Genomic DNA, 16453 nt, shown 5'->3' with positions numbered 1-16453 from the left:
GTAGCATAATATTCAACGCATTTGTTTAGTATCAATTATTAAATTCAATGTAGTTTTTTGTCATAATCACTTGTATAGTTTAAAAATCAAGCAGTCCAACTAAGTTAGTTTGATCAAGTTAGGCGTTATAGATCTTCTCTTAATACCATGGGGAATGCCTTCCTAATAATCAATGGTTACTTAGGTTCTTAACCGATTTAGGCCGCATTGTGTGCAATGTACTAGGGCTTTCTAATGGGCTTAGTCCCTATTGACCTTTAGCTTAAATATTATAAAGGGAGTTTACTAGTGTGATGAGGCTGGGGAGGGTAACAATGTTATATGACCCCCCAAAGTTACAAAATTAAAATGCTAAAAACAAAAATCAAAGTGCCACAATGTAAAATCTTAAGCGGAAAGAGAAATCTGAGCTTGATTTGGTACTTCACTCACATGTATCGATTATGGTACTAGAGCCCTAGAGGTTCCTAGTGTGAGCGCTTTTCTTTGAAAAACAAAAAACCCAAGGCATACAAAATAAGCACACACATCAAAATTGAATCGTTGTGAAAAGACTTTGGGGGGTCAAAGAAAAGGAAATAAGTTAGGTGATAGATTTCATGAGCAATTCCTTTTATCGTATTTTAACTACAAGGTATTCTATGTATAGCCTCTAATCAGCCCTTGGACATGAAATACTTGGCTCTCGCGATTAAACAACTCAATTGACTAGAGAAAGTTGAGAAGCTTGTCCGTGGTATTAATAGTTGATCTCTAGTGCCTTTCAACCGTTAAATTAGCGACTCCAGATTTGTTTAGTTTTCGACCTTTACAACTGTTTATGCGTTTGATTATATTACAATTTAATGTTTATTGCTGATAAATTGTTCAATAGTCTGTTACCAATCAATTTGTCTGCTTGCAACTGCATATGCTTTTTAATTGTATAATTAATGTGCCAATTTGTTTGATTTTGCAGTGATGACTGAAGAAGGCTAAGGACATTCATCTCAAATCCTCTTCCACCTCAATGAACGAGCTTCAACTCAATAGCTTCCGAGGACGGAATCTACATCAGGAAGGGGGACATGTTAACCACCGACGTCCACTTCTAGTAGTCATGGATCGGGTTTGTTGGTCCAATAGGAAAAGGGTAAGAGTGGTCGCTGATGAGAGGCACGCTCTAATTGGAATTGGCTAAGCATGGGCGCCCAAGTGTGAATGGACGAGCTCATATAAAAGTCATCTAAACCTAAAAATGACTCATTTTCGCATTTGTGCAATTGAAGAGTGCTCTTGCTCCATCTCCATCTTCTTCTTCATCTCCTTGTGTGTGTGTGTGTGTGTGTATGTATGAGAGAGAGAGAGAGAGAGAGAGAGAGAGAGAGAGAGAGAATTGCGACGGCACGATGGCGGCGAGATGGTTGAGTGCGGCACAACCGTAGCTCCCTCTTCTTCGCGGCGATAATCTTCCACGAAGGCGAGCATAAGGCGATGAGTGACACATTCTTGCTCTCTTGAGCTTGCTAAATTAGTATGGTTGTGTGCTTGCAGCCATTTGTCGCTCGCACACAGTGTACGACAAGTCCTTTGCTTGACACGTGTGACAGATACGCACAAGAGATGACAAAATTGAGGGTGCTTAATCTTAGTGTATTTTGCACGATTTTTTGCTTGGATTAGCGCAACTGGAAGCTTGGGCATAGGGCAACCTGTTGCAAAAAGGTTTTTGTGATGATGCGTATCACAAAAAGCGCCACAAAAGCAATAAATGATTTCGTGTGTAAAATTTTTAGGTAATTGTCATAAGCCCATTAGGGGGTGTTCAAAAATGAAGGCACCATTTGGGTTTGAACCTGTCACCTGTCCAATGATAAGTTGACCATAACAACCCTCGTGCTTGAAAACTTAAAAGCCTTTTTATTGGGGGTGCCCACCCACGACACTAAGTGACACATAACATTAAAGAGGGGGGGGGTAAGGGGATCGACGACGCGGAAGTGGATGCGGGGAGCCCGAGACAGATTAAACCCGGACGCGCGGCAAGTCAATGCGAAAAAGAACCCAGGCGACGACTCGATTTGAACCCAGGGCCTCGTCGTCCAGATTGTGATGCATGGGGTAACCATCCCACCCGCGCGCACATGTTGTACCCATGGCCCGAATTTTTGAGGTTTTATATTTAAAACATAAGCGTTGCCCGGGTTTAATCTGTGATCGAGTTTAGTTTGTGGCCGGGTTTAGTTTTTAAGTGCCCATCTACGACTGCAACCTCTCCGATTTTCGTGCGCGCACTTCTCTGCCCTCGATCCCCTTACCCCCCTCATTAATACTATGTGTTATTTAGTCCTGAGGGGTGCCCACTGCCTTAGTCTCTGTATAGCGGCCGTCTTTTTATTGGAATTTGGCACATGTACCCTTATTCAATATTGTGTGATCACGATTCACGGCGTTTGTAAGGCTGATGAATGGTGTGACAGGGTACAAAGACTAGACTGTTAGTCCCTATGGAATCCGTGCTTAAAGGCAAAGTTTCAAAACTTCACAGGTATCCTAGCCTACTATCTCAACAATAGCACGTCGGGAGAGGATCAAGCGCAGAAATCCATGGGGTTCGCTTGCGAGCAGATAGCTAAACTTCGTTCTCTGCGTACACCTCCAATGTGGCATCGCTTGATGGCACCGGGAAGGTTTTAAACAATTCCTTTGTAGAACTCACTAATGGCCAAGCCTTCCAGAAGCAGGAGCCGCGTAGCCAGCTATGGCGTCCTTGATGGCGCGTCTCGTCTCTTCAGGAAGTTTTTCCACGGACTTCTCTGCCTGGCTGCCCTTGTTCTTGGGTTCCGGCTCTCAGGCGAAGCAGTTCTATTCTTGGGGACATCCTCTAAAGATGCTCTTTTTAACAGAAGAAGCAGCATTGGCTTACATCTCGAAGGCATCGATGTTGCTCTCAAGTTCCCGTACATCACAGAAGCTACACAAGGTAGTTCCTTAGCAGATCTCAAATTGCATGGTCGTAACACTTCACAAAGCACAGATAATCAGGTAAAGCAGCAGCCCCCTCCACCCCAAAGAAAGAGTAGTCGTGTTAATGTCGGCAGGCATGAGATTCTGATTCGTTCTCAGCCCCACCCCGACCCTTTGCAGAGCTTCACAGCTCACAATCTCCTAAAGCTTGTTCAACATGAGCAGATGCTTCTTTACGAATCAGAGGAATATAAACGGTTTCTTGTTGTTACTCCAACCTTTGCACGCACATTTCAAGCTCTTCATCTTACATGCTTGATTCACACGCTCCGGACAGTCCCGTTTCCTTTGACATGGATTGTCGTTGAAGCAGGTGGAGTGTCACATGAAACTGCAGCTTTGTTGTCAACCTCACAGGTATCTTTTCATCATGTGGGTTTTCCAGAGGCAATGCCAGTGCCCTTAGAACAGCGGCCCCAAATGGAAGTACGCCTACGAACAGAAGGATTGAGGTAATGATCCATAAGGGTAATTTACACCATCTTCAATGCATACAGGCTGACATAAAGAACTCACAAATGTGCTGCCTGTTCTTTTAGATTTATTCGTGAGAAGAAACTTGATGGGATTGTGATTTTCATGGATGATAGCATCACGTACAGTTCTGATTTTTTCAAGGAGGCACAGAAAACAAAGTGGATCGGTGGGTTCTCGGTTGGTCTGCTATCAGATTTCAGTGTGACAAAAGATGCAGGAGAAACCTTGGTTTCAGCAAATGAGAAAAGCTCCAGCTCAATGCCATCTACCTTGCAGTTGCAAGGTCCGGTTTGTGATCGAAGTGAGCACATGATTGGGTGGTTTGCACCTGTTGAAGCAGCAGGTGATTTTGGTTTGCAAGGTCGGGGGGCCTTGGAATGGGCAGGCTTCTCTCTGAATGGAAAGCTACTTTGGGAGGGCTATGAAATGCCTGCAGGTTTTAGAAGCTGGAATGAGGGTTTGAAGCAGAGTGAAAATTTTATTCAAAGTCCCCTAGATTTTGTGCAGAATTCCACTCTTGTTGAACCACTTGGAGATTGTGGGCGTAGCATCCTCTTGTGGCAGCTTCGAACGGAAGCTCGTGCTGACAGCAAGTTTCCTTCAAGGTGATTGCTTTTCTAGTCTGGTTTTATTGTCAATGCATCTAAGCATGTCTTGAAGCAGACAGTCCTTTTTCAAGACGAGTTCAAGTTTGTAATTGAAATTTATCAAGCGTGACAATTTCAACTTTCACTCTTAACCTCTTTGTCAGTTTTGATGAGGGCAGACTCAAGTTTATTGAGAATTATAACGGGTGCTGATTTTAAAGTAGGGAGAGGAAGAACATTGGAAGCACTTGGTGAATTAAGGAAGCATGAGCTTAGAATTAATGCTAAGAAGAGCGAAGGTTTCTTGATGGACTCACTACTTAGGCTATATAGTCTCACCGTGTTGTTTCTTGATGGACTTACTACTTAGGCTATATAGTCTCTCACAATACGGTGAGAATAGACCAGCAAGATGCAAGTCATAAAGATTGGACAGTTCTACGACAGTGCATGATGCACGGAGTTTTCTTGTCCTTAATCTCTAGTATGTAGAACAATAAAAGTCGGCTAGCGTAGCAGCTTTTCCTATGACCTTACGAAGAAGAAGATTTCTTTTATTTGGGGGCTCAGACTGAGGGAAGCTTTTACAAAATTTAAATATCTTCTGAGTTGTGAACCTATCCTTATAGTCCTTTATTGAAGAGAGCCTCTCAATCAATGGAGCAATGTAGAACAACGGATATGTAGTAGCCTGTGAGAGTCGGTGACTCAAAGAAGGACATGCAGTAGCCTTTGAGAATTGATGACTCAAAGTTGTAAAGCGGCATGCTGCTATCAGAAAGAACTCATGTTGTACACGCTTTTTTCCTTTTGAAGCATTATCTCGTCAGAGTAGACTTTGTTATTAACATACCTTCCAAGCTTAACGTTTCCTCTTTATGGTGTCAAAGTGCAGCAGAAGGTGTGGTGACAAGGGAATACGCGGGAGAGAGAGAGGAGAAGAGGAGAGAGAAATTCTAGAGAGAGAACCTGGAGAGTGTGGACAAGGCGTGCAGGGCAATGTAATATTTTTAGTTACGGCTGCAATTAAATGAAAACGATTTTTGTGCACACAGGATGAATATATGAATTTATTGGTACCAAATAATTATGAATGGGTAAATTTCCCGTTGCAATGTGCCATTGGGAATTTATCCCGGTCCGGATAGTATGATAAGTAGAGCAGTAGCCGGACGCAGTGCAAAACCGAAAATAACAAACACATGAATAAGATGGTGTCCCTAAAGGGCTCATAAAAGTCATAATTTAATATTTTCACCGTGGCCGGCCGGACAGAGTGTAAATACGTCCCAACGAGAGTAGGTCGGGAGAGGCATGAAAACGAGCGAGCTAATTACGCTCTAGTTTGGTCAGAACATTGGGTTTTTATGTGTGTTTTTAAGTTAAAAGGTTAAAACCCTTATAAAGTTAGTGGCTAGATTGTATGGATGCGGTCAAATGACTTAAACATTAAAATAAGAGTTAAACCATCAAAGTAGCGTAAGATTTAGAAACCTCCAACGTTGGCAGCTTGCGAGCAGTTCTCTCTCTCTCTCTCTCTCTCTCTCTCTCCATCTGGCAAGGTTTTAGCATGCACAACCTTACATAAGGCCTGGCGCTACCACTCTGTGGGCTTCTGCAGCAGTTTCCACCCTTGCACAGAATCTCCTCTCTCAGGCTCTCAGTTCAGCCAATCCTGTCTCCCCCCACGATTTTCCTACTTTGGTGTCTGTGAAGGCCGTGCAGAGGCTGTGAAGCGCGCGGCGAAGATAGAACGCAGCCAAAAGAGCTTGTGTGCGTCCCTGTGGGGAATAGTCGCACTCATACAAGCATAGTTCCGGCTGTCCGCACAAATTTCAGCATTCCGATTGCGTCTAGAAGTAGAATTCAGCAAAGAAGAACTTGTGTGGGTACTCCTTACGCGAGTAGATAACAGCAAAAGCATTTTCCGCTTAGGAAATCTCAATACGAAGCGCTATAGGTATGAAAATTTCAACCAATAGGCTTATGAATTTATGTGCTATAATGCATCAGAGTAGTGTCTGGGACATGAGCAACGTATGATGTTTTGGATTTATGCGCTTGTAATTGTTTAGAAATAATAAGAAATCTCCTTCAAGGGGGGGGACTAGCCCATCTATTGGTCCCTAGTGCATTGTCAATTTTCTTGCATTGTTCTCTCGGCTTTGTATCGTGCAAAGTTTTTATGAAAAATCGTAAATAAGATCTAAAATTGTACGATCACGCTTCTGTTTTTGTGATAGTGGTATCAGAGCAAGGTCCTCTCGTTTCCTTTCTTAAGGAGAGAAGGTCCTTGGCAGAAAAATACGCGTCATGGTAGGACAAGCAGAAGAGCTTGAGCGGCTCAAGCGGCAGATGACAGAATTGCAAGCTGCTCTTGCTCAGCCAGAAGTGCAGAAAGTGCTTAAGACCCTTGAAAAAGAGAAAGCAAAGATGGTGGAAGAGCTACCTCAAAATCCCCCAGTACCAACTTAAGGATTGGGGCCCCAACATGGCCTCAGAGGAACCTTGCAGTAAGAACCTCCCGACAGCATGAAGAAGAAGAAGAAATTTCTTCGTCGACTTACTCGCCAAATTACTCTTTCATGAAGAACTTGGATAATATCATTCCTGATAAGGAACTTGAGTTGCCCCCAGACAAGGCTGTAGATCAACCACCAAAATCAGAAAAGCAAGACAAGGATCATAAAAAGAGACGACACAGAATTCCGGTGGACAAGGATTCCAAAGCCATCGCCAAGAAGCGGTCTCGACACCACAAGAAAAAGAAGAAAACGTTCAAAGCTGGAGATAAAGATATTAAATTCGAATGCTATAATAAAAAGCGGATCGATACCAAGGCTCTCGCTTTTATTCGCCAATTCGAGGTGGCCTTTGTAGAAGGCAATTTCTCAGAACGCTCTAAACCTCCGCCACGCTAGCATGTATCTAAAAGATACGGCTAGCAACTAGTGGCTTACCACAATTCTGGAGAAACGCAAACCCAAAGATTGGGAGGAGTTCAAAAAGGAGTTTTATGCTCGGTTCCTTCCTCCCGACTTTGCTGATGATGTGAAGAAAGAATGGGATTGGCTTTCCCAAAGAGAGCATGAAGCTGTGTCAGACTACGTTGACAAATTTTGGGCGGCCCTCCTTAAAATCACTCCCTTTATGAAAATTTCTGATGAAGAGAAAATACGCAAGTTTGAATCTGGACTCCAGCCAGTACTTCAGAAAAGTATGAAGCTCTATTCCTGAACACTCTTCACATTATAATGCAATATGCCCTTATAGCCAGAAACTTGCATTCGAAAGGAACTCCTCGAAAGCAGGAGATTAGTACCTTTCTTGCAAGCAGAAGGCTCTCACTACTGAGATAGAAACCTCCACACGAAAGCGGCTTTCAGATCCGCTCAAAGGCCCAGAAAAGAAGCACGGAAGAGGGCAAATGTTTCTACTGTGGCGAGAAAGGCAAGAGGAAACTAGATTGTCCACAACTTAAGAAAGATTCTCCTCCTCCTGCATGGAATTCAGTACCTGACGTACATGCCAACACCATGAACGAGAAAGGAAAAAGACAGTTACTCAAAGGGTGGGGTAGCTTGAAAGGGTCTTGTTCGACCTAGCACTTCTCCTTATTGTTCACTAGTCTTGCTTGTTCAGAAGAAAGACGACACTTTTTGAATGTATATTGACTATCGTTCTCTCAACAAGATTACGATTAAGAATAGATTTCTAATTTCCCGAATCGATGATATCTTAGATGAACTACAAGGGGCTCGAACTTTCAGCCCCATAGACCTCAAGAGCGGCTACCACCAAATTCGTATTGCTCCTGAAGATATACATAAGACTGCATTCCGAACAACTTTCGACTACGAGTTTCTAGTAATGCCTTTCGGCCTCACTAACGCTCCAACAACTTTCAATCGAATGACGGACCGAATTTTTCGTCCTCATCGATAGTTCACAAGAATCTTCCTTGACGACATGATTCCTAGTCTTCTCTCACACAGAGGAAGAACATAAACGACACCTACAGACTGTGTTTCAAGAATTGCAATAGCATAAACTTCAAGTTAATGCTAAGTGCGTGAATTTTTCTTGAGAGAGATTCATTTCTGGGACACATTGTCTCCCATAATCAAGTACGCATAGACCCAGCAAAGGTTCAAGCTATTTTAGATTGGCCACAACTTGCTTCGATTCACGATGTTCGAAGTTTCCTCGGCCTCTGGTCCTACTACAGACATTTTATTTGCCATTTCGCCCATGTAGCTGCACCTCTCCATGATTTCACAAAGAGAAAGATATCTTTTGTATAGAGGGTTAAGCAGAAGGAAGCTTTTGAAACGCTTAAGTACCTACTCACCTATGGACCCATCCTCGTCGTGCTTGATCTTCGGAAACCATTTGAAGTGCATTGTCACGTGACACATCCAACCCTATGTGTCCGTGGACAAGCTACAGCACGACCAGGGTTCAATCAGTCAAGTCAGTCTAGAATAGGAAGTGATCTGGCACTTTTGTGAGTGTTCGCAGACCGTGCATGACCAGACACTTAGATTAGATGCTTATCCTCCGGTTGCACACAACATGATCATCAGCATTCCCATAAGAATTTATTAGAATCCATAGGGGGATTTTCCAGCAAAAACTGATGCGTGGCAGATTTTCGAAAATTGCGCTGGCATGATGACGTGGTAGGCTGTACGGATTTCCATGTTTTGCGCTGGCTGATGACGTGGCAGTTGTTCGGAATTCCGTGATTTCCGTTGGCAGCTTTTTGGCTTTGCTTTTGGACCAGATGCTTTTGAGTTTGAAGACTTTTCACTGTAATTGCTTTTTAGGCAAGGGCCTTTAAATATGAGGCTAGGCTTCAGTCTCTGGCGTGCTTCCTGGAGAAGGTGCAGAGTCTAGAGTATCGGCTTGTACTGTGTAAGGGGCGCCAAGGTTTGGGGCCAATACTCTCTGGGGTGGAATTCCGTCACTCCATGTCGCGTGTTGTCTCTCTCTTATAGTTCAGTTGTTATTGAAGTGTTAAAAGTTTGTTCAGTCTGTTCTTTTCTATTGGCACGTGGTGCCCGTTGGAAGGGGGGAAGAGGGAACACACCCAGCGCACACAATGTTTGCCTCTCTATAGCCCAGGGATTCCGTTGCACCCCTATTCACACAGAATCTTACACACAGACACACTTTTCTCAAACGAACTTGCAAGTACACCCAAATCAATGCGCACACACTCGCACGGACCACAATCTATCTCACACCCATAAACACATCAATTTCTTGTTTCCCTTGCACACAATCACCTCTCTCTCTCTCTCTCTCTCTCTCTCTCTCTCTCTCTCTCTCTCTCTCTTTGCACATCACACCCTCGGGGACACACACCTGCCTACACACTCAGAAACACCGCGCAACAGAGCGGAAGAGAAGAGAGGGGAGGGGGAACAACACCAAAAGCAACACAACTAGAGCTTGCTTCTTCTTCAATTGATGGGTTATGGTGGAGCATACAACCATCAAAGCTCTCTCCTTCTCTGTTCTGTCTGTCGCCCTCCTTAACACAACAGAGCACGAAAAGTTAAATACGTGCTAATCGGTGCAGAATTTGCCTAGGTGCGTGAGACGTAAAAATGCTCAAAACACCCTTTTCCTTCTCCCTATGAGCCCGTTTTTTCAAAAAACCAGTTTTGCAAAAAATTTACAGAATGAGACTTTTCGGTCTCCCTCATGCAGAGGTGTGAAGTCTCTCACACCCTTTCCTTTCTTCCACTGACCACATGTCTTCCTCTACCCAAGTTGCATTGCATGTCCTAAGAGCCTTTTCCCATGTCAAAACCTTCTCTTCAAGCATGAAATCTCTACGCTTAGGTCTTCATAACCACATAAAACATGCACTTACTCGATCTCTTGCTTGTAATGGGCCTTCGTATCTGCTTTATCACCCATGTCTGCACCTGTAAACATACACATCACTGCCTGTGCCCTCTGCTAGGGTCAACACACTTTGGTTGCACCACCGTCTTGCGACAGTGGTATTAGAGCATCAGGCGTGTGCTTTTCTGAAATCATACCGGTCCCACAAAAGAGCAGATAGAGCTATCGGAAATTTATTTAAGGTATCTTCGCCCTCCAACCCGGACTTATTAGCGACTCCCACCCTTACTTTATCGCGCATCGGGCGCGCTCCTATCTTCACCGCTCATGTCTTACAGGGCATAAGCCAATTAAGATCACTTGCAAGAGAAGGATCAAGATTTGTTTCAAGTCACTGTTTTTCTTAGAAGCAGTGCCATGCAGATGTTGATGTCTACAGCTACCAAGCAGCATACTCCAAGGACTTGACAAGCTTTCAAGAAAATTTTTGCCCGAAGTTATATGGTTTCTGACATCTTCCTTCGGAGTGCAACTTTTGGCAGAGTGGGTTATGCTGAAATGCTTGGCATGGAAACCCTAGCAAATTATATCTTGAAATTTCTCGACATCTCTCAATAGATGTCTCTTCTCGAGTTGATAAACTTGGAAGTTCGGTGCAATTGCTATTTTGGGACTACCATCGCCTTCAAAGGAACATTGTTTGTCCAAGAGCTGATGGACCATGCTGTGCTCGGCTACGACCTTATGGAATGAACCTAACCCTAATTTTTGGTGCAGGCTTTAGGATGGAAAGTCAGTCTACTTTTTGAGCTCCAATGATGTCGAGATTGCTTTTTAAGTTTCTTCTGTTTGAGAACTTGTTTGGTGATCCTATTTGGAATTTGTTTGAAATGGATGGTATCTGTTTTGAACCTGTCTTGGTGCCGATTTGAATTGTTTTGACTCTGGTTTTAATACTGGTTTCAATGATTGGTGATTTTACTCCCGGGTGGAGTAGTGAGAAATTATGTTTGAGAATGCTTGTTCATACTCATGGCCCGGACCCTTGCGGTTATTTGCTGCGTGAGTATTGAATGATTGAAAAGTGTTTTTTTTTTTTTACTCATGGCCCGGACCCTTGTGGTTATCTACGGGGGGAGTATTGTTGTTGTGACTCCCGGCCCGGACCTCGATGGTTATGCGAGAGGAGTATTAAGAAGTCTGAGCAGTGGTTACTCTCAGCATCTCCAAACGACGCAGGTTGCGGTCTGGGGGGCGTTTGGTTGTAAAAGACCTCTATATCTCCCGGCCCGGACCTTTTTAGGTTATGCGGGAGGAGTGATGAGAGAGTCGTTGAATATCTCTCGGCCCGGACCTTGTTAGGTTATGCCGGAGGAGTGTTCATAGACGGCTTTATGTTTCTATGTCTTGTAACATGCATATGTGAGCATTTGTGTTGCATTGTGATGTGCCAACCATTGAATATTCCTAATTGGATGAGATTGCCTGGGTATGTAATTTTAGTGCATCAAGACACCCGTGGAAGATCAGTACGGTCTGGGTGTGATGGCTAATTTTACTACGCCGAAATATCAAGAGTTCTGATCTGGAGAAAGGAGAAGCTAACTCCTTGATCAGAACAGCCGAGAGGAGAAGCTAACTCCTTGATCAAAAGAGCAGAAAGGAGAAGCTAACTCCTTAATAAAAAGAGCAAATTGATTGTCCCTCTGAATGACCCTCAGGAATTTTTGAGCTAACTTGAGTTGTTTTGCAGATATGCTGTAATCGCAAACGATTTCTCTCTTTCAAAAAGGGAAGATGTAACAAACTGCTGACGTGTCAAAGCCTAAAGAATGGAACCAACTTACAGATGCCGGCCGAGGGGCCTAAACCCTAAGAAGAACAAGTAACAGAAGAAGAAGTCCTACCAACTTATGGGGACCCCGTCCGATGGGGCCCAAGTGACAAAGGAATTAAATAAAGTAGGAGCCCCACACATGCAAAAACTGATGAAATGACAGATTTTTGAAAATTGCGTTGGCATGATGACGTGGCAGGCTGTACGGATTTCCGCGTTTTGCGTTGGCTGATGACGAGGCAGTTGTACGGAATTCCGTGATTTCCGTTGGCAGCTTTTTGGCTTTGCTTTTGGACCAGATGCTTTTGAGTTTGAAGGCTTTTCACTGTAATTGCTTTTTAGGCCAAGGGCCTTTAAATATGAGGCTAGGGCTCATTCTCTGGCATGCTTCCTGGAGAAGGTGCAGAGTCTGGAGTACCGGCTTGTACTGTGTTGATGCAATATAAAGAAATACCGAAAGGGGCGCCAAGGTTTGGGGCCAATACTCTCTGAGGTGGAATTCTGCCACTGTGTTGCGTGTCGTCTCTCTCTTACAGTTCAGTCGTTATTGAAGTGTTAAAAGTCTGTTCAATCTGTTCTTTTCTATTGGCACGTGGTGCCCATCTTGTGACACCATGTTCAGGGACAGAAGAATTTGGTGGCAGATGCTTTGTCTCGGAAGCCGTTGGTTCTGGCTATTTCCGCGATACATCATAGGAGCTTCAACGATATGGTCGATCAGTATGCCACAGATACAAATTTTCAGACATTTTGACACGAATACTGGATGGAGAAACAATAGCGGGATATTCCATTCGGGATGGCTACTTGATGAGGAAAACCATGTTGTGTGTTACACAACCGTTGAGGGATAAGGTTATGACCGAATGCCACTGTCCGCCTTTTATGGGTCACCGCGGCATTGCTACCACCTTGAAAGGGGTAGAGAGATACTTCTTTTGGCCGAGACTCAAGAAGAATGTGGATGAGTTTGTGCGCAGTTGCTTGGTATGCCAGAAGGTCAAGTTTGATAGGCATAAAGCACAGGGATTGTTACAGCCTTTGCCCATACCCACCCGCCCCTGGAAAAGTATTGCAATGGATTTCATTTTTGATCTCCTGAGAACACAAAGTGGTCACGATGGTATCTGGATTGTTATTGACAGATTTAGCAAGCAGGTTCATTTCATTCCAGTGAAGAAATAGTCAAGCCGGATCACTTAGCAAGACTGTTTGTGGCCCGGATCTTTAGATTACATGGCCTGCCCGAGACGATAGTCTTTGACTGGGACCCCAGGTTCACGAGTGTGTTTTGGAAGGCAATTTGGGAGAACATTGCATGCGGTTGCATTTCTCGTCATCTTTCCACCCGCAGATTGATGGGCAATCTGAGATTGCCAATTCAGTGGTTTTAGATTTATTGAAGTCTTACATCTCGGATCAGAAGACTCAATGGGAAAAGTATCTACCTTTGGTGGAATTTGCCTACAATAACACGATACACTCTTCGACGGGGAACGCGCAATTTGAGATTATTGAAGGTGCTGCGAAGGTTCCACCCTTCCTAAGCACGAAAGAGAAGATTTTTGAAGCCGATGAGTACACGCGCGACTTGGATACGGCTTTTGCCAAGGTCCGCGAGGCTTTACAGAAATCTTAGGAAAGGCAGAAAAAGGTAGCAGATCGCCACCATCGCGATTTGAAATTGAAGGAGAATGATTCTGTGCTCTTACGTTTTGAGAAGGCACGCCTAAGAAAGAAAAAGGGAAAGGAGAGGCTTTTTCCAAAGCTTAGTATGCGATACTACGAACCTTTCCAGACCTCCGAAAAGATGAATGATGTCTCCTTCCGACTGAAACTGTCTGACGCCTGGAGGATTCACAACGCATTTCATGTGAGTCTCTTGAAACCTTTTAAAGGTGATGTACCCGCAAATGGGGAGCCTGATGAGCAACCCGAAGTGGAAGAAAACGAGGAGATCCTTGTTCCTGAACAGATATTGGCACACAAGGACATAAAGAATAAGGGTAAAGTGAGAAGGCGGTTCTTGGTTAAATTCAAGAACTATCCTGCATTGGATGCGAAGTGGATGGAGGAGGAGGACCTAGCAGATACTCCTCAATTGTGAACCTTTACCTTGAAGCTTTTGGTTTAGCATAGTCTACTCCAAATGGAACCCCGAATTCAGCTTGGCCGGGACCTTGAAGCTTTTGGTTTAGCATAGTCTACTCCAAATGAAACCCCGAATTCAGCTTGGCCGGAGATCTGGTGCAGTGGGTTTGCACAAGAGGGGAGTTACTCCGCTCCTTTGTCAACAGATGCCTCAATTTTTGAATACTAGAGTCATTGATGTCTCTTTGCGCTTCAGGGATACTGAGAGCTGACAGTATTCTGCTGTATGACTTTATGAAATGGAATTCCGAAAAATATGAAACTGATTTGTTCTGGACTTGTTTAAGTGCAGGAACTGATAGACGAAATGATTGCAGCATTTTGGTCTGAATGATCTCAATAGACATGGTTGTAATAGGGATTAGTCAATCGGGCATCTATGAGGTCTTGAGTGGATCTAGATGTGATTGCTAATTGCATTGCCGATAAATTATGGTCTAAGATCAGAATGAATGTTGAATGTGATTTGTCATGTGATGTCTAGTGATGTCCTATGATGTCGTGTGATGTGACTGTCGATTGGTACATGTGCTAGATGTGTGTTCCTAGTGCGTCGATACTAACAGTCAGTGTCTGCTAAGACAGTTTATGGCTTCTGTCTGTTTTGTAGGTGTAATGGAGGGCGAATACAATGCTTGCAAGAGGGGGTATTTCACAACTCTGTGACGTGGCTGCCCAGTACACACACACTCTCTCTTGCTCGTTGCAAATGCTGATGTGGCAGTCACCGTATAGACAGCAGGCCAAATTTCATTGCGGAGTGCTGACGTGGCAACAACGTACGGCAGTTTGCTTTTTTCTAGCTGATTTTGGCTACACAATTCAGCTTTGCTTTTCTACGCAAATTAGAGAGAGAAGCTCTTGCTTTATTTTGGCTCAAGAGAGAGAGCTTGAGAGAGAGAAACCTCTTTTGCTTTATTTTCTGAAGAGCTTTTAATTTCAGCTTTTGGGGCTCTGCTTTTGGCATCCCTTGTAAACTCTTTAAATTGGTAGTTTGGGCTCTCACTTCTCAGAGTATCTAGAAGCAAAGTCTGAGAGTGAGTCTCGGCTACTCGCTTGTACTTTCAGTTACAGATTAATACAAAAAAAGAAATACCGAAAGGGGCGCCAGTCTTTGGGGCCAATATCTCTAGGCACGGAACTCCATCGGGCCAATGTCAAATCAATTGTGAATTGTGAATTGTTTGAAGTGATTATTTGTGGTGCTGCGGTAGATTCTCGACTTGGAGTGTCCAAGTCTGTTACAGGGGGTATCCACTTCCACACTATCTGGTTATTGTGTATTGGGTCTTCTGCTCATGGTAGTCATGGGGGGTTGATCGCCCCCTCCTCACCATATCTTAGGTTTGTGGTCTACTCTTACTCTCTCTCTCTCTCTCTCTCTCTCTCTCTCTCTCTCTCTCTCTCTCACGCTTCCGCACACGCATTCTCACAAGACAATACAGATTCTGCGATGTGCATTGATATACTGACGTGGTTGCCGTACGGCCTCTCCGCAAAAAGCGCTGACTATTGATGTGGCTGTTGTACGGATTTCCAGCAATTGCGCTAGCTGCTCTTTTGGCAATTTTTGGGACCAGATGCTTTTGAGTTTAATTGCTTTTGGGGCATCCCTTGTAAGAATAAATAGACCCTAGGGGCCTCACTTTGGAGAGCATCTTGACGCAAAGTTTGAGAGCAAAGGTCCCTCGGGTGTTGTACTTTGCTCAAGCATTAATATGAAAAGAAATACCAAAAGGGGCGCCACATTTTGGGGCCAATACCTCCGGGCACGGAACTTCGTCGGGCCATGTCGACTCAAATTTTAAGATTGTGAAGTATTTTAAGTAATTCTCTCGTGTGTTGTGTCAGATTCCCGACTTGGGGTGTCCAAATCTGTGACAGCTACCAAGCCGCATGCTCCAAGGACTTGGCAAGCTTTCAAGGATATTTTTGTCGGGAGTCACATGACATCCCTATTTGAAGTGCAGCTTCTAAAAGAATGGGCTAAACTGAAAATGCTTGCCACGAAAACCATGGAAGACTACAACCACAGGTTTCAAGATGTCTATCTTCCGGTGTCTTTCTTTAAGCAAATCCACATCTTGGATTTGCACCACAACAACCCAAGAACTTTAAGGATGGTGGGCCTATGATGAAATTTAGGGAGTTAAAGATAGAAAGAAAGCCTTACAATTCCAATAGCACTTTGGCAATATCTTTGCCCTGGGGAACTACACTAAAGAATCAAATATCTCTTGAGCCGCCTGTTTCTCAAAGACAATGCTATGCGATGGTGGAGTTTTATGGCTACCAAGCCGCATGCTCCAAGGACTTCGTAAGCTTTCAAGAATATTTTTGCCCAGAGTCGCATGACATTCCTATTTAAGGTGCAGCTTCTAGAAGAACGGGGTAACCTGCAAATGCTTGCCACGGAAACCATTCCCAGATTTTGAGTCATGGGCTTTTTATGGCTGTAGGTAGAGCATTTTTTTATGCTCCCCTATATTGGGGGGGGGGGGGGGGATTTCTAGCATTGCATTGTGCAAAGTGTTAG

General features: G+C 44.0%; 1 protein-coding gene across 1 annotated transcript in view; it reads left to right on the top strand.

Moving 5' to 3' along the window:
* The first annotated feature begins 2430 nt into the window (after positions 1–2430).
* Positions 2431–16453, top strand: part of LOC147438205 (beta-1,4-xylosyltransferase IRX14-like) — a 45022-nt gene continuing 30999 nt past the window's right edge. Inside the window, exons 1-2 of the mRNA XM_086487514.1 lie at positions 2431–3458; positions 3546–4088. Coding sequence (XP_086343640.1) covers positions 2701–3458; positions 3546–4088 — 1301 coding nt within the window. The 5' untranslated portion in view covers positions 2431–2700. The remainder of the gene's footprint in view (positions 3459–3545; positions 4089–16453) is intronic.

This window comes from Adiantum capillus-veneris, chromosome 17 (assembly GCF_014529385.1).
Source record: "Adiantum capillus-veneris isolate H3 chromosome 17, ASM1452938v2, whole genome shotgun sequence".
Taxonomy (NCBI): Eukaryota; Viridiplantae; Streptophyta; class Polypodiopsida; order Polypodiales; family Pteridaceae; genus Adiantum; species Adiantum capillus-veneris.
This window is presented reverse-complemented; position numbering and strand designations above follow the sequence as displayed.